This window comes from Chrysemys picta, chromosome 2, assembly GCF_011386835.1.
Source record: "Chrysemys picta bellii isolate R12L10 chromosome 2, ASM1138683v2, whole genome shotgun sequence".
In the NCBI taxonomy this organism is placed as follows: Eukaryota; Metazoa; Chordata; order Testudines; family Emydidae; genus Chrysemys; species Chrysemys picta.
The window spans coordinates 218,761,511-218,783,752 of NC_088792.1; the positions used below are offsets into that span (position 1 = coordinate 218,761,511).

General features: G+C 41.4%; 2 protein-coding genes across 27 annotated transcripts in view; one reads left to right on the forward strand and one right to left on the reverse strand.

Moving 5' to 3' along the window:
• Positions 1-477: 477 nt before the first annotated feature.
• On the reverse strand, positions 478-16,896 carry LOC101953547 (DNA replication licensing factor MCM4-like). 22 transcript variants are annotated; one of them, XR_010598856.1, is made up of 7 exons: positions 16,472-16,537; positions 15,730-16,136; positions 13,451-13,615; positions 8,708-8,961; positions 5,823-7,624; positions 3,968-4,101; positions 478-2,912 (listed from the first exon to the last, which is right to left on the reverse strand). XR_010598856.1 is itself a non-coding variant. In XM_065585517.1 (6 exons), the coding sequence occupies exons 4-6, from the start codon at positions 13,533-13,535 to the stop codon at positions 2,820-2,822; spliced, it is 312 nt and encodes a 103-aa protein (XP_065441589.1). In that variant the 5' UTR covers positions 13,536-13,615; positions 14,324-14,370; positions 16,038-16,136; positions 16,383-16,516; the 3' UTR covers positions 478-2,819. The 22 variants fall into 22 exon arrangements, 8 of the variants coding, with proteins under 8 accessions (XP_065441589.1, XP_065441585.1, XP_065441588.1 ...); XR_006176052.2 differs by having other exon boundaries at positions 16,038-16,136; positions 16,383-16,519; XR_010598855.1 differs by having other exon boundaries at positions 16,383-16,516.
• The window catches only part of UBE2V2 (ubiquitin conjugating enzyme E2 V2), a 44,991-nt gene continuing 39,585 nt past the window's right edge, over positions 16,837-22,242 (forward strand). For 3 of the 5 annotated variants that reach the window (XM_024105444.3, XM_005279937.5, XM_042857039.2), the window contains exon 1: positions 16,837-16,988. In XM_024105444.3, the coding sequence (XP_023961212.1) occupies positions 16,973-16,988 (16 nt within the window). In that variant the 5' untranslated portion in view covers positions 16,837-16,972. Of the gene's footprint in view, positions 16,989-19,036; positions 19,604-22,242 lie in introns of those variants that run through there. The other 2 variants (XM_024105445.3, XM_065585520.1) reach the window with 1 other exon arrangement.

Below are 22,242 nucleotides of genomic sequence, written 5' to 3' on the forward strand. Positions count from 1 at the left end.
CACTCCAGGTTTGTATTACACTCCCAAGGTTATAGCTGTTCTCTGACGTTGTCTTGGTAAACGCTTCCACCATCCAAATGCAAAAAACAAACAAACAAAAAAACCCCCAACACCTTTGAACCCAGGAAGGAGCACTTGGGAATTCCTCCCTTTGCAGTACGCTAAAGCTCTTTCACCCCCCATCCAGGGAAGAGCTGAGAAAGAAAAAGGAAATTAGCTGTGGCTACCAGCTAATCAAACAACATGCACAAACTTCTTAGGATACCAAAAATCCAATCCTGTTCTTAAAAAAGGTAAATTTTATTAAAAACAAAAAGGAAAAAGTTACATCAGGAATTTAGGCTTTTGCTAGATTTTAAAAGAGCTATTTAAAAAAAATCAAGCACCCAAAATAGCTTTTTTGTGGGGGTTCAGCTTAAAGGTTACAAGGAAACAAAAGCATCTGGGGTTAGCACAGATGAGATCCACAAGCCAAAATAGACACAATCAGGTTTATTTTTTAACTAAACATTCCCTATACAAGTAATTTTTTCAAGGTATGGAAGATGAATTTTCATACCTGGTTCAAGTCTTACACAGCATTGTTGCTCTGTCCCTGCAGCCCAGAGAAGAACAGTCAAAGGGAAAGTTTCTTTCCCAATTTTAAAAAGTTCTACCTTCCCATTGGCTCTTTTGGTCAGGGGCCCACTCCTTTTCTTTTACCTGTGGGCTTGTTAACCCTTTACAGGTAAAGCAAGCAGAGAACAGACCAAGTGGGATTTGATTTTATAGCTAACTGGCTGGCTGGGTCTCCATCAAAGGGAGCTACATCCCCCCACCCCTGCCCATGCATCACACTAAGGGTAGGTCTACACTTACCTCCGGGTCCAGCGGTAAGCAATCGATCTTCTGGGATCGATTTATCGCGTCTTGTCTAGATGTGATAAATCGATCCTGGATCGATCCCGGAAGTGCTCGCCGTCGACGCCGGTACTCCAGCTCGGTGTGAGGAGTAGGCGGCATCGACGGGGGAACCCGCCTGCCGCGTCTGGACCCGTGGTAAGTTCGAACTAAGGTACTTCGAATTCAGCTATGTTATTAACGTAGCTGAATTTGCGTACCTTAGTTCGAAATGGGGGGTTAGCGTGGACCAGGCTTAACACTTACGAATCACAGGTTGGTTTGTGGTCTGAAAAATAACGTTTTACATCTTTATGCCCCACCTGCCTTTTTTATTTTTAAATCTTTTATTCATATTAGTATCTTATCCTAATAAGCTCTTAGCCTCTGCCATAACAATATATTCTACAAGTTAGTAACACCCATTTCAGAACCCTCTCTAGATATGCTGTATTGTTTGATAGGGTGAACCAGAACTGAACTAAGTATTCCAAATGTGGTGTACCATGACTTCAATGAGTTGACATTTTTGGTAGTATTTTCTATTCCATTCCTTATGCAGCCTTGTTTGGTATGACTGCTGCTCCACAGAGACCAGAATTTTTCATTGAACTAGCCATAAAGACACCCACAACTTTCTTCTCAGTGGTTAATTTAGAACCCAGCAGCCTGTATTAATATTTCAAATTATTCCTTCTAACATACATTCCCAGGCATATGTCAGCATTGTTTTTGTGTGGCTAGCTTACGTGCTACTTCTGACTAACACTTGTCATTTACAAATCCTCCTTGCTGTTTACCCCCTTTTCAATAATTTAGTTAGAACACTGGAATATCCTGCTTAAATTTTTTTACTGTACTAAATGTTGACAAATTCAATACAGTGGGATTAAATGATCAGTTTCTAATGTATTGAACTTTATTCATCTTTAGCTTGTTTTCTCAAGAAACTTTCTTTTGTCATGTTCAAATACTCTCTTGATCTCATGTACATGTAGGGAAGCTGTGCATAATCTGAAACAGTGCGAGAACTGACCTTGTGCTCTGAGAGCAGATGAGGAGCATAATTCAATAGCTAAAGGCCCCCTTTCCACATCTATAAAATGTCTGTAGTATTAGTGTTATGCCTGCATGCTGCATCCTCTGATTTACGTTCTCACCCCAACAAGAGAGAGAAAATGACTGGGAAGACATCCTGAGCTGTCCTATACATTATAAATTTACCGCAATATGTATTTACTGTAGGAAAATGACCTAATATGAAACCTTGACTTTATTATAGCTCGTTATGGTAAAAGTTTAAGTTCAAAGCAGAAAAACATCTTTGAACAGCAATTACAAACATTGGTGGGAGGAAGAGAAACAAAGCAGTAATCTGAGGGAAAAGGAAAAATGGTTACTTTGTTCTTTTAAACTGCTAGAAAACAAAATGAAGTCTGTTTGCAGTTTCTGAACACTGGGTTGAAGTGTTCACCAAGATTTAGCTTCACTTTTTGAAATGCATAAAAAGGAAAATAAGCTATTAATAAAGCCAATGGATTTTAATTTCCAAAAGTCACAAGCACTAATCTCTCTGTAGTAAAAATACTAAAGAATAATATGCACTGATTTAGGTTGCATTGATGTCAAAAAGCAGTGGTTCTAGAAGAATTTTGACATTTGTGCTTTAAAATGCATAAAAATTGTTAGCTTGTTCTACAAAGCACTTTATTGAAAATACACATTGCAATGAAATGTTAGTAACCCATTTTGTTCAAACAAATATCGCTGTGTTTAATTTCAGCTTTTTGCAGTCCTTATTTACAGTGCTGGCAATGGTGTTCACCAACAGGTCGCCAACATGAATTTGGCCACAGTGAATAATATTCTTAAATGTGAAAGGTCTCAAGGGAAGTACTTTGGAAAAAACAGTAAAACTCTGCTGTTAAGTTAGCATTTCATTACAGCAATCTAACAGTCTTTCCAGTCACAGTCAAGAAGTCATCATCAGCCAAGGCGTGAAGTGCTTCTTCGAACATTTCTTTAGTGACAGCCTTAAAGAAAAGAGAAAAGCTTGAGAACATATACAAAAAGTTACATGCTATAAAGCCCCTAAACAAAAAATCATATGATTCTGCTTGTCTCACCAAACTTCCATGTCAAATTTGCCAGGTTTTAGGTAAAAGTTTTGTCTTTTTAAGCTGTGAAATTCATCCTGGAATGCAACAGTTAAAGTGGGTTCTTTCTGGCTTGTGCATCCTCAATGGTAATAAGAGATTCTGCGATCCTGGCTTACGATTTTGTTGACGTACAAACCAGAATAGACACCTATAGCTGACAAGAATAATCAGTTTATTTTTGTCAGCAAGACAAGTGTGTAAGTAATCAAGATCTCTTCTATTCCACAGGTGGAACTTATGTCTATGAAAGAAACACTAATTGAAACCAGAATTAAGCTAGTTAATCAGGAACACCTGATGACCAACTGGCAAGCGGGCTAATCTTATGCCTATTGATGTGTCAGGTGGACAGCAAGTAAATAGATTCCAAGGCCAGAAGGGACTACTGTAAACACTGATTACCCGTATAACAAACGGCATACATACAATTTCTAGAGCATATCTTTTAGAAAAACATCCAACCTTGATTTAAAAATTATCCAACTTCAACTTCCATTAGATCACATTATATATTTCTCTGCTAGATTGAAGAGCCCATACCAAGTATTTATTCCCCATGTAGATACTTAGACTACAATCAACTTACCCTTTAACCATCTCTTTGTTAAGATAAATAGACTAAGCTCTGAGTATCACTTTAAGGCAGGTTTTCTAATCCTTTAATCAGTCTCAGGGGTGTTCTCTGAACCCCCTTTAATTTATCAACATCATTCTTGAACTGTGAGCACCAGAACTGGACAAGTATTCCAGCAGCAGTTGCCAAATACAGAGGTAAAATAACCTCTCCACTGTTAGTCGAGATTTCCATTTAGTTTTCCTATTCAACTGAGATACAACTATAATCAGTACTGAGGACCCTGCTGAGTACACAGAAGATCCCCCATGAGATGGAAAAATCAAAGTAGTATACAAAGAAAGCAGAAACTTACTGCATCAGACTGTGCACGGAGATCGTCAAAGAGCTGTTGGTATTTTAGAGCTGGTGTTTTACCCTTTGACTGGATAAGCTTCTTCAAGGCTTGAGCCAGCTCCTCCTTACGTTTATGGGCAGTGGCAGTTATCTCTTGGAAAAAAGTACATAAAAGTTACAAAGGATATAATATTGACTTCTATGATGAGATAACTGGCTCTGTGGATGAGGGGAAAGCAGTGGACGTGTTATTCCTTGACTTTAGCAAAGCTTTTGATACGGTCTCCCACAGTATTCTTGCCAGCAAGTTAAAGAAGTAAGGGCTGGATGAATGGACTATAAGGTGGATAGAAAGCTGGCTAGATAGTCGGGCTCAACGAGTAGTTATCAATGGCTCCATGTCTAGTTGGCAGCCGGTATCAAGCAGAGTGCCCCAAGGGTCGGTCCTGGGGCCAGTTTTGTTCAGTATCTTCATTAATGATCTGGAGGATGGCGTGGATTGCATCCTCAGCAAGTTTGCAGATGACACTAAACTGGGAGGATAGGGATAGGATACAGAGGGACCTAGACAAATTAGAGGATTGGGCCGAAAGAAATTTGATGAGGTTCAACAAGGACAAGTGTAGAATCCTGCACTTAGGACGGAAGAATCCCATGCACTGCTACAGACTAGGGACCGAATGGCTAGGCAGCAGTTCTGCAGAAAAGGACCTAAGGGTTACAGTGGACGAGAAGCTGGATATGAGTTGACAGTGTGCCCTTGTTGCCAAGAAGGCTAATGGCATTTTGGGCTGTATAAGTAGGGGCATTGCCAGCAGATCGAGTGACGTGATCATTCCCCTCTATTCGACATTGGTGAGGCCTCATCTGGAGTACTGTGTCCAGTTTTGGGCTCCACACTACAAGAAAGATGTGGAAAAATTGGAAAGAGTCCAGCAAAGGACAACAAAAATGATTAGGGGGCTGGGGATGAGAGGTTTGGGGTGCAGGAGGTGAGCAAGCGGCTCCGCACGGCTCTCGCCTGCAGGCACTGCCCCCCAGCTCCCATTGGCTGGGAACTAGCCAATGAGAATGCAGAGCCGGGGCTCGGGCAGCATGTGGAGCCCCGTGGCCCCCCTGCCTAGGAGCCGGACCTGCTGCTGGCTGCTTCCAGGGCGCACTGCGGTGTCAGAACAGGTAGGGACTAGCCTGCCTTAGCCAGGCAGCACTGCTGATGAGACTTTTAACAGCCCGGTTGGTGGTGCTGACCAGAGCTACCGCGACCCAGTGCCTTACATTCCGCGAACCAGTACTGGGTTGCGACCTGCAGTTTGAAAACCACTGCTTTAAGTAGATTAGCTTGCTGGGGCTATCACAGTGGATAGCAGGGAGCTGTGCAGCCTTAATATCCCTTGTCAGAAGGGTCCCTATCCAGAGACAGGTGATGACTGAAGATTTGACTGGGCATTTCCAGAGTGAATCATGGAGGGGGAAAATACAGGAGCAGTTACCCTGAAACTGAGACAGTTATCATTAATGCTAAATCTGGTCTCAAACCACAAAGGAATATGTAGAATGCTAAAGCCTATCACTACTATCTGTACAGGAATATCTACACAAAAGCATGAGAAAGTTCTACTGAAATGATGTGATGGCCCTGTAAGAGTACAGGAAACCTGCTCAGGGACAGACAGGTTGGGAAAGGATGACTTCCATGCAGGATTAAAAGGAAGGAGAATAGTCAATACATATCACAGATTTTAAAAAGATTTCAAGAGCCTAATAATAAAGGAAATGGTGTACACTGTTCTGGTACATCTTATCTCACAGGAAGGTTCTCCCCCACTCCACTTTTTAAATCTTTTACTTTAAATTTCACATCCACATCTTTTTACCTCAATAAGGGCCTGACTTGCTTCTTCACTTAGTCTAGGATTAACATAGCTACGAGCATACGCAACGTAATCCCTCAATACTGCCATGTCCATGTACTCTTCTTCCACCTGCTCTTCACTTTGGTAGTACAGCGCAACCAAGTGGTGAGCAAGACGTCTGTCACAGGCCTCATCATGTGGGTCCAACATTAGAAAGATCAGATCAAATGTGCATGGAATAAAGATCCAATAGTTAGTGCATAAACTTTTCCCCACCATTTACACTACTTGGTTTTATGATTTTGATCAACCAAGCGGAAGCTGTCTGAAATCTAAAATCTAACATTTTATTCATTACATCAGGAGTACACGATACTCTCAGGAGGTAAAAAAAGAGAGTGAAAATGTGATTTTGCTTTCTGTCTACAGAGTTGAATATTTGAAGGCAGGATGTTTTCAGAGGGCTTCCAACTATGGAATTTTCTCCCATCATTCACCTAACAACCTCTGAAGGCTGGGACCTTGAAGGCATAGCGTAAACTTCATTTACTCAAGATTCTGTGTGATGAGGTGGCGTCTACACATGCTTCCAGTTTGATCTTGAGGGGGAAATCTATTTACATGTATTTGAAGTTTGTCTGCTTAATGTATTGAATAATTCATGGGTGCAACTGTATTCTGAGAAGAATGTGATGGGCATATTTTTAGTTAGATTTCAAAAGATGACAACTACCTGACATTTATTAAATCAATGGAATTAGATGCTTATAATCATCCACAGTTACTTATTTTCTACACTGCCTAAAAGAGTTCTAGGTGCCTCATGATAGGAGATATAGTACCTATTTTAAGAGGTTAAAAACCTTAATTTATCATCAACAGGCTCAGGCCCACAAAAAACAGGGTGACACTTGACATAAGAATACAAACCATACACTTGTATACTATTATATTTGGCTTCCTAATTTGTAAAGCATGCAATGGCTTAAAGACTAATTTTTATACTTTTCCTAAAATGTGATGCCTCTATCATTGTTCATTAAACACTTACTCCAGCTACTAACACAGCCTGACAGGAAGAAAAGGCAACTCACGGAATGTTTACACTGGAGCTGAGGTGTAACTTCCAGCTTGGATAGACATACCCAGGTTAGCTGCCCGAGTATGCACTTTCAGATGGGATCATGCTTGGAGCACCTATCCTGTCCCACTGCTTGCACTGCTGTGGCTACACTTCTATCTTTAGCACTGTAGCTTGATAACCACTACAGCAGGTATATCTACTTGAGCTGGAAATTACACTCCAGCTCCAAGTAGATACATGCCCTTAGAACTAAATGTAAAATACTTGAGATTTTAAAATCCCAGTGCCTGTGCAGTGACACAAAATCTTGAAACAAGCAGAACAATGGATACAACAAAACCTTAGCGACACTACCAAATGCCATTATTCAATATCAAGCACTATATACTGGTCAGTCATTTACAGTCCTTTGCTAGAGTATTAGTTAAAAACATTACCTTTAAAGTAAATTTAGAAAAAAAACTTCAGCTTTCTACATTGCAAATGCAACTCCCAATCAACATGTTTCTGCACGCACACGCACACGCACACACACACACACACGAAGAGGTAGAAAGTTGTTTTGTAAAAACAAAGCATGCAGCATGGAACTAGAAGTCTAATTGTAATACCTGGATAACAATGTATGAGGAAGTTGGATGTTTTCAATAGTAGTTTTCTTTGGATTCCACTGCGACTCTATAGAGTTAGCAGGTGCTAGGACAGACGTGCGAGCATTCAGCTGGCAAATAATTCCAGCCTGTCAAAAGGAAACGTATTTGAGAGCAAACAACCTTTCCTAGTGGAAGGAAGATTCCAGCAGCTATGTTAAGAGTCCCAAGACTCGCTTATTCTAACAAAAAATACTTTAAAGAATTAACTCTTGCTGGGTTCACCAAAAATGCTTTATAAAAAGGGTTCTCTAGATCAAGAGAAACAACCTCATTACGAAAGCTTTGGTACAAAATGGAACAAGGTTATCTGGAAGGAGTATTACATGCAGTGTGCAGCCATACATACTGAGTCTGCAACATACTGAGTCTGCAACATACTGAATGTTATCACTGAAATACAGCTCCAACATCTATACTGTTACTCAACATTGAGGTTGTATTTCTGTCAATAGTCTTCTCTCCAGTTCCCACATTACCTTTTCAATTATCTTATTTTGTCATTAGGGGTCTCGATTATTTGCAGTTAACTCATGTGATTAACTCAAAAAATTAATTGCAATCGCAGTTTTAATCATACTGTTAAACGATAGAATACCAATTAAAAATTACTAAATATTTTGGATGTTTTTCTACATTTTCATATATACTGTATTCTGTTTTGTAACTGAAATCAAAGTGTACATTATTTTTTATTACAAATATTTGCACTGTAAAAATGATAAAAGAAACAGTATTTTTCAATTCACCCCATACAAGCAATCTCTTTGTCGTGAAAGTGCAACTTACAAACAATTTTTTTTTGTTACATAACTGCACTCAAAAACAAAACAATGTAAAACTTCAGAGCCTACAAGTCCATTCAGTCCTACTTCTTGTTCAGCCAATCGCTAAGACAAACAAGTTTGTTTACATTTACGGGAGATACTGTTGCCCTCTTCTTATTTACAATATCACCAGAGAGCGAGAACAGGCAGTTGCATGGCACTTTTGCAGCCAGCATTGCAAGGTATTTACATGCCAGATATGCTAAACATTCGTATGCCCCTTCATGCTTGGGCCATCATCTTTGTACTTGTGCGATTAATCTTTTTAATCCTTTGACAGCCCTATTAAGCATCTAACAGATATTAACCTGGGTAGCATGGTACAATGTTGAGTTAGAGTCTTACCCTGGCAATAGAGTCTGTTGTTCCATTACTTCATGCAGAACTGATCTTGTACTTTCATTCATTTTATCAAATTCATCAATGCAGCAGATGTGTACTGGCCTCTAAGGAACCAGGTTATAGACATATTGAAGCAGCTGTGATTTACTAGTGCCAGGATCATCACAGAGAAGAATGTTGATCTCAGCACGAAAATTGCCTCTTCCAGTATGACTGAAATCTTTTCTTGGTCCCCCAAACAGCTGAAGCAGAATGCCCTATAAAAATAAGATTTTTTCCAACTCAGACACCAAAATTCTTGATAATTACATGAGCCAATCTCTGATTAACTGAAATGTCAAATGAAAATTGTCTCAAATCATTAACAGAACACATGTAAAGCTGGGGTACTGTTTTCTGTCAAGTATCACTAAAAAGGGTAGTGGAGTTCTATCTTTGAAGCTTCAAAGATTTTCCAGGTCAAATCTGCTTAGATTACTTTTTAAATTAAACCGCCAGCTCTGCAAAGTCAATTTTGAATTTAAACATTGAGCTAGGTTCTTTCTGGATCTCATCATCAACAAAGACTTTACAGGTGGTGTGATGCTGTATAAAAGAAGGTGAGCATGTATTGTGTGTAGCGCAATTGCAATGCATTGCGCAATTGTGATAAATCTTATACATATGTCATGTAAGGTATCATTGGAAAAGTTATAGTCTGCTAAGTATGATTATCCTGTTTGTGTGCATGTAGCATCATTGTATATGAAGTTATGAAACTTAGCTGTGTGTTTGTATCTCAAACCTGTTGTAATCCTGGGTAAGACCCCCTAGACAGATTTACATCACGGCTAACCAGCAGGGTGGATTTGATTTAAACCAAATTGATTTAAATCATGATTTAAATCACTAGTCAGGAAGATTCCATTTAATCATGGTTTTCTACATAAAAGTGCATTCTTGTTGGTTGTTATAACTTTAATACACATTCTTCACAACTCAGAGATAGATGTAGGTTTCATTTTTAGAAGGTACATACTATACATTTTTAAACAGTGATTTATTTTGAAAACTTTTCAGATTAGTTTTACAGCTATATCAGAAAATGAATGATTGGTTATTTCATTTACCAAAGGTAACTGAAGCAGATATTTATGAAGTCATTGGGAGGTGAACTCTCTCTAATTTAATAGGTTAATCATTAATATTTGGAGGATTTTCTTGCCATGCTGTATTAGGAGGAGAACATCACCAGGCAGACATTTAAATTGTTTTATTTAACTAAAACAATAACGTTAAGTATTCTGGATATTTTTCTTCAACAGCAAACATATAATAGTTGAACAAAACAAGCATATGTCTCTCACTTCTCACATTTATCTCCAGACTTCTCCGTGTCCAGATCTATTCCGCCCCCAACAATCTTCTATTCATTGAACTTTTTGAAACTTTGCACTTTTAGAGAGAGGTAAGGGATTGACTCTGTGTACACAAATTTGGAGAGGGACAATAGAGTTGAAGGTCTGCTATTTCTCACCGCTATATATATATATATACACACACACACACACACACACACAGAAAAACATCTTTGCTGTTAACAAGCATGTTACCTCTGGAGACACAAATCCACAGTTTGAGAACTGTAAAACTAAGCATCTCTGAGGGTATCTTCTAGACTGAGCACTGAGTCCCATTGGGTAGATAGAAAGATTAACCTAAATAATATATACAGAAGCCCCTGTAACCACATAAGATTGGGTACCTAATCCATGAACTATTGGAACTCATTTACAAGACATGAATATATTGTCTCATACTATAGAATTAGAATTTATAATCCCTATTCCATGATGAGATACATTATAGCTCAAAGATATCTTAATTAAAACTATCTTTAGATAGGTTTTTTCCTGAAAAAGCATTTCATCAAAAAAATCCAATTTAAATTAAAAAAATCTGATTTTTTAATTTTTTTGAAATCATTGATTTTTATCCACCATGGTCTGGAATAGTATCTGTTAAATATTAACTGAGTACATCATAATTGGTGACAGAATACTGTTTAAGTGTGAAGTGGAAATACCATCTGATTATATAGTGATATCTTAATTTTGGTGTAAAATACCTTTAGCGTTCTAAATATTCCCCCTTTCTTAGATCAACAATAATGTAACCACAGCTACCAGTAGGGACTATATCTGTGTAGACAGAAGGGTGTATATGTTTTTGCCATGTTTGTATTATACAATTTCTAAAAATTAGTGATTACACCTCTTAACCTATACTTCAAAGGGAAACAAGTATTTTTATCATGGGACAGCTTTTGAAAAACTCACATGTACTTAGAGCTTTTGATTTCTTGAACAGATGAGGAAGCATGTTGAAATTATTTCAATTAATGTAATTTAAATTGGGTTGAGGCTTTATGAAACTAATTTAAATTTTGTGCTTTTGAAACTTTAGGTTATAGTTACTTCATTATAAATTCTAAGTGCTTTCTTTAATGTCACTAGTCTAATTTAAATTTTACAAAACTGCTGTGACAAAACATTGAAAATTATGATCCTGATACTGCAGAACCAGAATACTTAATGTTGTAAATTGTTTTGTTTAACTAAAACAACATGTCTGTCTGGTGATGTTCTCCCATATTACTGTAGTACCTCCTCAAGTTGCTGCATATAGAGTGGTTCATTAAGATCCAACCCAACATTCTCTTCCTCTTTAGCCAATGGATCAATAAAACGCTGAAGAAATCTCTGAATACTGCAAATTTATTTAAGAGTGCCCAAAGGGACAGAGCTGTGACTTCACTGCTACACATTCCTACACTGGATGACATTTTCCTGGCTCAAATTACCTTCAAAAATACTCTCTATATATCCTAAATGGTAGGGATATATGCATCCCTAATGCATCCCTTACAGGATATTTCTTGCATGCACACTACAAGTTTCTTAATTCCAACAATATCTTTCAAATTTCACACAGTAAAGCATACCAATTACTTTGAAAAAGCCTTATCAAGCTATTATTCTTTTTTAGTGAACTAATTTTTTATAAATACAAGTTAAAAGAACACTTTGGGGAATAGGATAACATGCTAAACATATTACCATTAAAAAAAAGTATATGAAATTTTACTTAGGATTTTAACCTCTATTACACCCTAATGCCTACAAACCTTACTCCTGGACCAAAATCCCAACATAGTAAGCTCTGTACAAACAGAACAAAAAGATCTCTCCCAAAAAGCTTACCATCCAAGTATAAGACAAGAGAAAACAGATGGATACAGACAGGGACATAAAAAGAAAAAAGGAAACCGTATTGATCAATATGACAGGCAGTGATCTCAGCCCACCAGCAGCCTACAAAAACCTTTACAACGGCCAGGCATCACAGAAAAGGAGAGCTTTAAGAAGAGCTTTAGAGAAGAACAATAAGGTAGCTTTATAGATATTTACAGGGAACTCCTCCTAAGTGTAAGGGGCAGCATGGGAAAACACACAAAGGTGCTTATTTGAAAATTTAACAAATGTGCGACAGAAACAGTCCAACTGGAAAAGAAAGTAGACTTCTCAATAGTTAATGAGAGTTGATGGGTAAGGTGGGGATAGGCCATGACAGACCTTGAAAGTGAAGACCAAGCAGCTTATGCTCAATGCAGCTGAGAAGGGGGAGCCAGTGAAGAGATGGAAAGAGAGGGGTGATCTGCTCAAAACAACCTACTAAGAAAATATTTGTGGCAACATTCTGAACTGGCCTGAGCAGGGTAAGGTTTCATTTGTTAAGGCCAGAGAAAAGGGTGTTGCAGTAATCAAGACACAAGAGGAGAGTTTTAGGCCAGGTCTACACTACAGACCTATATTGATATAACTGCATTGCTCAGGGGTGTGAAAAATTCACGCCCGAGCGACACAGTTATACCAGTCTAATCCCCTCTGTAGACAATGTTATGTCGACACGACAGCTTCTCCCATCAGCACAGCTACTGCCTCTCAGGAGGTGGATTAACCATGCTGACAGGAAAAGCTCTCCCGTTGGTATAGGACTGAGGTGGGCAAACTACGGCCCGCGGGCCACATCCGGCCCACGGGCCCTTCCTGCCCGGCCCCATAGCTCCTGGCCAGGGAAGCTAGTCCCCGGCCCCTCCCCTCCTCATTCCCCTCCCCCGCAGCATCAGTTCACTGCGCCACCGGCACAATGCTCTCAGTGGTGGGGCTGCGAGGTGCTGGGGAAGCTTCAAAATATTAACTACTATGCTTTGCCCTAATGAAGTAAACAAGTTAGTGTTAGTCAGTCAGTGTGATGGCAGGCTAGCAAAGTTTGTAAGTCTTGTTAATTTTATAACTGTATTTTACAAGGCTGTACTAACCATAGAATGTACTGTATAAATTTTAATCCATATTTCTCCAAGCCAGAAGGAACACACTTTGCTAAAATAGTTTATTTTAAACCCCAACAATATTTTAAAATACTGTAGAACTTAACAAGCACCTCACACTCAGGGCAAAAAGGGATGTTTTAGGATGAGTATACGGTTACTGGTTGTATGTTTTATGCGCTAAGATCGATTAATTAAATTAAAAGCAAGGCACCAATTAACCTTAATTGAAAACAATCCTGTTCATTCAAAAAGGCCCTTTTTGTTTTTAAATTGACAGCTTTGTAAAATTGTACATTAAATCTTTCAGTATAGGCCATTTAATAGCCAACAATACACAGATATCGGCATTTTGCTCCTACCACTGACAAGCATACCCGATTCTCGAAATTGTGGTGGGCTGGAAAACAGAACATCTTGAGCATTTGGGCTTTGCATGTCCACTGCTGGAGAAGTTCGCATTGGCTGTAGATCTCCTGTAGATGTGGAGTCATCTGTTCAACGTTTTTGTGAAGGAGGAGACTGAGCATCTTCAGGGCATGCTGGAAGAAGATGAAAGCTGGTAAGTAGCTATTTCATACATTAGCTGCAACATTCTACACAGATTAATGTTAAAAGACCAAATCACAAAATAGATCATACGACAGAATAGCCAATAACTTGGCTGATATAAAATTAAAAAACAAAGTGCAATATTCTTCATTTTCATTTCAGCAAAATATTTGTGAGATTCCAAAAGTGGAAAACAGCTTAAGACAATTTAAAATAATTAATACTGCAATTATCTTCCTAAATGCCTAAGAAATCAGAGCTGCTACTACTTGTGCTATGAAAACCTAGCTCATATAGTGCTTTTCATCAGTGGACTCCTTTGTAAAGTGCTTTGAGAGCAATATCATTATCCAGCTTGGGAAACCGAGGCAGAGAGAGGCGGAAGCGACGCTTTTCAAGTGCAGTGCTAAGTTTCACGCATCATATTTGTAACATTTGTAAACTTGCCTCCGTTTTACTTTTAAAAAGCATCCTCTTGCACCCATGCATTGTTGAAGACTAAGGCCAGGTCCATACAACAAAGTTTTGTCAACATAGCTATGCCAGTGACGGGATGTAAAAAAAAACATAGCCCTAGCTGACACAGCTATGCCAGCAAAAACCCACAGTTGTAGCCACAGCTATGTTGACAGAAGACTTTCACAGAAACGGGAAAGACTGCCCCACAGCACGCTGAGCTTACAAATGACATTACCTACCTTCCCGTATAGCTGTGCTGGCAAAGCCTCTGTAGTGCAGACAAGGCCTTATAGAAAAAACAAGTTTAGCCCAGTTTAGCCTTAACAAAGATCAATGCTGTTTAACTTGTCGTGCTCCTCTGAAAAGGGTCTAAACCAACAACTTCTTGCATCCTGCATGCCCAAAGACTTTTAAATCCTTGCTTTAATGACAAAAAATGCTTTTATTGTTCTTCCCAAGGTGTTAGCCCTGCAGAGCAAACATGGGTGAAAGTAAGTTAGACTCCATCTGTTCTCGGGCATTAGTCGCTTAGGCCTAGACTGTCAGGGATGTGAAAAAGCCACACTCCTGAGTGTAGCTAGGAAGACCCAACCTTGGGTGTATGCTGGTAGTTGGTAGCTACTGTCACTTGGGGAGCAGAGTTCCCTCAGCATAGACAGTGCCTATGCTACGGGCCAGGGTTACAGCAGCGCAGCTATGCCACGCCAGTACTGTATAGTCATAAATGATCTGGAAAAAGAGGTAAAACAGTGAGGTGGCAAAATTTACAGATGATACAAAACTAATCAAGATATTTATTCCCAAGCAGACTGCGAAGGACTCACAAAGGATCTCACAAAACTGGGTGACTGGGCAACAAAATGGCAGATGAAATTCAATGTTGATAAATGCAAAGTAATGCACATTGGAAAACATAATCCCAACTATACATATAAAATGATGGGATCTAAATTAGCTGTTACCAGTTAAGAAAGAGATCTTGGAGTCATTGTGGATAGTTCTCTGAAAACATTCACTCAATGTGCAACTGCAGTCAAAAAAAGCTAACAGAATGTTGGGAATCATGGGAAGAATATAGATAATAAGACAGGAAATATCATAGTGCCTCTATATAAATCCATGGTACGCCCACATCTTGAATATTGCGTGCAGATGTGGTCACCCGATCTCAAAAAAGATATATTGGAATTGGAAAAGGTACAGAAAAGGGCAACAAAAATGATTAGGGGTATAGAACAGCTTCCATGATGAGAGATTAGTAAAACTGGGACTTTTCAGCTTGGAAAAGAGACAGCTAAGGGGGATATGACTGGTGTGGAGAAAGTAAATAAGGAAGTGTTCTTTACTCCTTCTCAGAACACAAGAACTAGGGATCACAAAATGAAATTAATAGGCAGCTGGTTTAAAAAAAAAAAAAAAAAAAGGAAGTATTTTTCCACACAAATCCCAGTCAACCTGTGGAACTCATTGCCAGAGGATGTTGTGAAGGCCAAGACTACAACAGGATTCAAAAAAGAACTAGATAAATTCACGGCGAATAGGTCCATCAATGGCTATTAGCCAGGATGGGCAGGGATGGTGTCCCTAGCCTCAGTTTGACAGAAGCTGGGAATGTGCGACAGGGGATGAATCACTTGATGATTACCTGTTCTGTTCATTCCCTCTAGGACATCTGGCATAGGCCACTGTTGGAAGACGGGCGACTGGGCAGGATGGACCTTTGGTCTGACCCAGTGTGGTCTTTCTTATGTTCTCTGTACTGTGAATATACCTTTACTGAGGCCCAAACAGAGAGCGAGGGGCTGCCCACGTCCCCCTCCCCAGACATTGCTTGGCCTGCCCAGGCCTTCCGGGCCGGACACTCATCTCCTAGTGGAGTTTGCAGGGCTGCGGCAGCAGTCAGCGGCCCCTCGCCCCATCCCGACGCACCCGGCAGGGAAAAGCTGCACTTACGAGTCGGGGGGTTGCTGCTCCGCCCGCGCTTGCTGCCGCGGCGGTTCGGTGTGGAGGCCGGCGAGGACATGACGCTGCTTCACCGGCGGCTGCTGCTCCCTGCGCGGGTGGAGAGAGATACTGAGGCGGAGCGGAGCAGAGCGCCCCCCTCCCGGCCCAGAGCCCGCACCGAGCCCCTCTCCCGCGAGCCCCGCACCGGGAGCAGACAGCCCTGCTCTGCGCCGCCCCGCGGCACCTGCTCCGAGCCGGGCCCTGAGACCAACAAGTTACTGGGAATTAACGGCACGACACGGAGTCCCCGCACCGCCCCCTTCAGCGCCGCGAGCCCGCCCCAGAGGGACGCACCCGCCACTCGAGCCCCTTCGCGCGCAGATATCCGGGGGGGAGGGGCGGCGGTGACTCGCGCTCTTATCCCACTTTTCTTCTGCAAGCACCTTCGGCCAGCCCGTGAACCCCGAGAAAATTGCGCGCCAAAAGGGTCACGTGGGTGGGCTCTCACGTGTTTTCCTACCAATGGTCGCCCGGGAGAGCCCAACTCGGCCCAGAAAGGGGGACGGAACCACGCATCTAGGTTCCAGGTACGGACGATCGCCCTCTAGCGGCTCTGTGAGCCTCTCTGCGGGGACAGAGCAAAGTCTGACAGGAGCCCGATTCTCCCACAATACAGGGAATTTACTCACGTAGAGCCTAGATCAGATTCACAGGCAAGGTTCCCCCTTTCCCCCTGGTGATAATGGTATCACCCATACTTGACCAAGTTTCGCGACACGGGCCCGCTTTCTTGTCACCGCCCCTTCTTATGGATGCGGGGCTGGCTTCTGTTTCTCCTGCTAGTTTCGCGAGTCCGCGGGTTGTTATTAGGAAGTGACGCATTGCGTGAGGCGGAGGTGACGTAGGGCGCGCAGGCTCGGGCCGGTGGGCGGGGTTTGGACAAGATGGCTGGATCCACAGGTCTGTGAGGGGGCTCGAAATGGGCCTGGGGCGGATGTGGGGAAGCGGGTCTCCGCTCTGTGGGCGGCAAGAGCCCCGGGGTGGGGGCGGGGCTGTACCTGCCTCTCTCTGGCAAAGGGGAGCTGGTGTCTGGGCTGAGTCGGGGTGACAGGGCCCGGCGCCAGCCAGAACCTGGGGGGGGGGGGTCCTCAGCGGAGCCCCGGTGCAGGGGGCGGTACGGTAGCGCATCCCTCCTCAGGGGTAGGTGCGGCAGGGCAGGAGTTCCACCTCCGTGCCTCATGCGGCGCGTAAAGGGCTGCGGGACAGGACGGGGTGGCGGGGGCATCCTCGGATCCCGTGCGGCGGGCCTGGGGTCTCCGCCTGGCAGAGCCTGGGAGAGCGGAGCCCGAATCCGAACGGCGGGAAGGGAGCGGACCTCAGTGCCCGTACAGAGGCTAGGGAAGCGGCGGGGCAGAGCCAAGGGGAGATGATGATTTAGTGCCCACTGCCGAGGTGTGGGTGTCTGAAAGGCAGGGCCGAGTAGGAGGGACAACACTCATCTCAGTGTCTAATGCAGAGCGGCTTATTGTACAGCCAAGGGGGATGGATACCATCTCTTAGTCTGCTGCAGATGGTGACGGACAGTATGGCAGTACTTGGGGCTGGGCTATCCCACCTCGGTAACCAGTTTGGGTGGTATGGGGTAGCTCAATAGCCCAGCCTGCGGGAGCGGAGCTCACCTTATTGCCCAATAAAGGCATTATTGGGCACAGGACAGAGTCTTAGCTCTGGGCTTCAGTGTAATGCCCAAGTGAGGATTTAGAGGGGATTTACGAGGCAAAGAAATCAACGTGAACGAATGGAGGGAACGGGAGGGAAGAGCCCAGAGGCAGGGGAATGAACTGACTTCAGTGCTCAATTCAGGGAATATGGGGGTCAAGCTAATTTGACTTAGTGTCTCATCTATTGAGCTTATGGAGAGCTAGGGCTGCAGTACCCCCCTCTGTGGTTAATGCAGGTGGTGTGCAGTGGAAGAGGAATAGAGAATACTAGGTAGAACTTGGGGGAGAAAAACTCCCCTCACTGTGCCTGACTTTGGAAATAGGGTATGCATGACAGATCCTGTAGAAAGGGGAGAGAGCAGCCCTCAGTAACTCAGGGAGCTCCCACCACAGAGACCGGGTGCTGCTGTATTACCTTTGGTGGCAATGGAAAAGCCTGTGTTGCCCAGTGTGGGCTGAATTGGGGTGGGCCGCCATGTGAGATGGATGGGTATATTGAAGGAACTATGTATTTACTTAGTTGTGGGAGAACTGTATTTTGTTAGTCTTTGTAGAAATGACTTGTGATGTTGGAGTTAAAATAAGATATATATTTTTTAAAGTACTTTTGGGGTAGAGTGAGTTCACAGATTCTTTGCACTCCTGCCTGTCTCTGAATGCTAGGTCTTCTGGTTTTCTCCAATAAACAGGGAGTAAAGTTGGTTTTGCTTGTGAGTGAATCTTTTTGCTTCTTTCAGAGTAACAGCCGTGTTAGTCTGTATCCGCAAAAAGAAGAACAGGAGTACTTGTGGCACCTTAGAGACTAACAAATTTATTAGAGCATAAGCTTTCGTGGACTACAGCCCACTTCTTCGGATGCATATAGAAAGCTTATGCTCTAATAAATTTGTTAGTCTCTAAGGTGCCACAAGTACTCCTGTTCTTCTTTTTGCTTCTTGCAACTTTTTGCATTCAAAACAGTTTTCATTCCGGCTGTAACTAAAAATTCATGTTGTTGAATCAGAAAACTGTCCTACTTCTGCTGTGTACTCACTCAGTTCTGTAAGGTAGAAATAATAAGCTGCTAAAACTCATTGCGTTTTCTATCCCAGAACTCTTTGCATATTAACAAATAATAGAGGGTATTTTGTAAAGCTTGTATGTGTGTATATGTACACTTACAGGAATTACTTTCCTTATTATTGAAGTGCAGCTACTTGCATCGTAAAACATAGTTGGTGTTTAACTGTATGCATATACCTTTTCATCTCCAGAGATCCTAAAGTGCTTTATTTCATACTTCCCTAGCACCACTGAAAATCCGCCATCTTTTCAGTAGAGGGGGAAACCGGGCAGAGTCAGAGAACTGCACAACAGGAAGGGAAGTTGGTTTTTAAGTTCTCAGCCAAACACACATATCCCTTTCCCAAAAAACTGCACGGTACTCTCTTGGGACAAAACTCATAAGAACGGCCGTACTGGGTCAGACCAAAGGTCCATCTAGCCCAGTATCCTGTCTACCAACAGTGGCCAATGCCAGGTGCCCCAGAGGGAGTGAACCTAACAGGCAATGATCAAGTAATCTCTCTCCTGCTATCCATCTCCACCCTCTGACAAACGGAGTCTAGGGACACCATTCCTTACCCATTAATGAACTTAACCTCCATGAATTTATCCAGTTCTCTTTTAAATGCTGTTAAAGTCCTAGCCTTCACAACCTCCTCAGATAAGGAGTTCCACAAGTTGACTGTGCGCTATGTGAAGGTATAAGCAAGTGTGACTCCAGTGAGGTCAATGAGATTCTACCTACTTTACGTCATGGCTGAATTTCATCCTTATTTCAAAAAGAGGAAGGTCAGAGCTGAAACTGCCAGAGTATGTATTTTTTTTTGTTTGGATGAACTCTATGGGGTGTAATCCTGGCCCCGTTGAAGTAAATGGCAAAACTCCTGTTGAATTCAATTTGGCCAGGATTCCACCCCAGGTATTCCTTTCCTGAGACTTAAACCACTAATCAACTATCTGAGCACATAGGAAAACTACAGAGCATTTTAGAACAAGCAGAAATGTTGTTTGAAAATAACTGTCCCTGAACATGCCTTAAAGAAAATATATACTTCAACATGGCCAGTTATATTGTTGTTCGATAACATCCTCACCATAACCAATTATCTACCTTTCAAAACACCCTCATCTGTTTATTTCATGTGCAGATGTTATATTTGTTAAGCAGCTCCTCAATCTGGCCTTCAATATTGCAATTATTTCTGTTTGTAATTAGACCCGTTCAGAAGCCTACATCAGTTTGTGGGCAACATTAAAGGTTTTTGAAAACTTGGGTCAAGATGTTTCTTTAGGAAAAGGACGGTTATTGTTAAAGTACACTTAAAATGTTGTTGTGGTTAGATGGGACTCATTGCATTCAGTTCCTTGAAATACATTGTAAATTTTTTTTGGAAGGCATAAAATTACCAGCCACAAGGAAAAAAAAATGATCAAAGAATAATATTTAAAGCCTTTTATAAAATTGGAGCAAGAGAGGGAGGAAACAATGTGATTTTTATAACCAATTAAAATACACAATATATAACTCTTAATACAACCAAAATTATGGCAATGCCAAAGCGAAGTCTAAATATATAATCTACACTCTGTTTTCTGTTACGTTTGCATTATAATGGTTATTAAATATATTATTTTTCAGATATGTGTTTTCTGCAACTCTGGGTGCACTTGTATCTAAGAGTCATGATCAAATAACTAAACTGTATCATAAGACGTGTGAGTTATCAGGGTTTAAACTGTGCATTTATCTTCATTTTTTTCATATTCTATTTCTAATTGCTTAAATATATAACCTTAACAAATGTTTTGCCTTTAAAAACTAAAACACCAATAAATTAAAGGAAATGAGATAGAGAGAGTTATCAGATCTTTAGTAGCTACCGAATGGTAAAGTCAACTGGTAACCATTAGTTTCAACTTCGGAGACTTATAACTGGTAGCTTTTGGCCAAAGGTTAGTTTTAGATTTGAAGGTTTACCTCTATATTTAATTACAGACTTTTTTAACAGCGGTAAAGTTGAAAGTGTGTTTTGGAGGAGTCCAGCTAGCACGTCAAACCAATATTACCTTTCTTTATCAAAATTTCATCTTTAAAAAACAAACAAACAAAAAAATCAGAATATCTCAAAAAGAACTGTTAGGGCATTCAACCTGTTCCACACTGCCCCATAATCCTGTTGCATTTGACCCGCCCAAATTGCAGTGTCCACACAAAATTATCTTTGCTCCAAAATTTTGAAAATATTTTAAAAAATCAAGATTATACATGTTCAGTTCCCACTCAGTAAATCAGTGTGCAATCATAGCCTAATAATTTGTGTTTACCTCTTGCATATCTTTAAAAAATATTTAGGGAACGTAGTTAACTAGGTTGGAGGTGTAAACTGGGTGGGGTGAGAATGAGTGTGTGAAACATTGTACAGCAATAGAGCACCTTGCTGATGGTATTTCTACACTATGGAGACTGTAGCACCATAGCTGTGTTGGCATAACCTCATATTGTAGATGCGGCCTACACCGACAGTTTTTCTGTCAATGTAGGTTTTCATAGCTCTGTCTACTCTGAAGATTATGCCAGCATAACTAAGTGGGGTGTGGTTTTTCACACCCCTGACTGATGCAGCTATGCTGATAAAACTTTCAAGTATAGACCTAGCCTCTGACACATCTTATGACTTTTCAGAGCAGGTCTCCCCTCCTCTACACTTCAGTAAGTCTGTAGGAGGAGAAGTGGTGTTGTTAAACTAAACTGAAAACTTTGCATGCTTAAATCTGTAAAATGTTAAACTTCAAACACAAACATAAATAAGTCTGCATTTTCTCTGTCCCTCTATGTGTATGCCTCTATTCTCTATGCCTGCCTCCTTCCTCCCTTGGTGCTCCTCATTCCATGACCAGGAAGCAATCTCTTCCTGAAGTCTATGCCCCGTCCAGGGTGTTGCCCCCCTTTTGGATTCCTAGACTCCAAATTTTTTACTGTCTACCAAGAAACCATTCCTGGAGTCAGTAGCAGATAAATTTGTGTTTAACAACCTTTTACAATCATTTTAAACTTTGCTCTGCACGCTCAGCTGTGTAAGAATGGCCTTGGCTGTAGCTGCAGGCAACAAAAGTTGGGGAAACTGGTACCATCTTTTGCCTGGTTGAGTAAAACTCAGCAAGCAACAAATAGTGGTATGCTTCAGCCAGGGTGAAAACAAATAATCTATAGTTTACAAAAGGCTTTTGTAAGCTATATATAGTCCTTGGGTTCTTCCCTATCTTGTGGCATAGATGGGCAAGAATTTTTTTATTTTTCCCCAAGGCCCTTCCTTTAACAGTCTGGTGACTCCTTTCTATAACCCTGCCTTAACTGCTAGTTAACTCCTTTCCCTACCTGTCTCAGTGTGGTATATCACAACTGCCTTTACCTCCTCCCGACCTCCACACATGCACACTCCTCAGGCCCC

Excerpts from the sequence above, each read along its gene's own strand:
- LOC101953547 (XM_065585511.1), bottom strand. The coding sequence starts at position 16,107 with ATGTCCTCGCCGGCCTCCACACCGAACCGCCGCGGCAGCAAGCGCGGG. Across the intron at positions 14,371-16,037 it reads GAGCAGCAACCCCCCGACTC|GCCTTGTCTGCACTACAGAG; the intron begins GTAAGTGCAGCT and ends TTTTTCTATAAG. Across the intron at positions 8,962-13,435 it reads ATCGGGTATGCTTGTCAGTG|GGCATTCTGCTTCAGCTGTT; the intron begins GTAGGAGCAAAA and ends TTATTTTTATAG.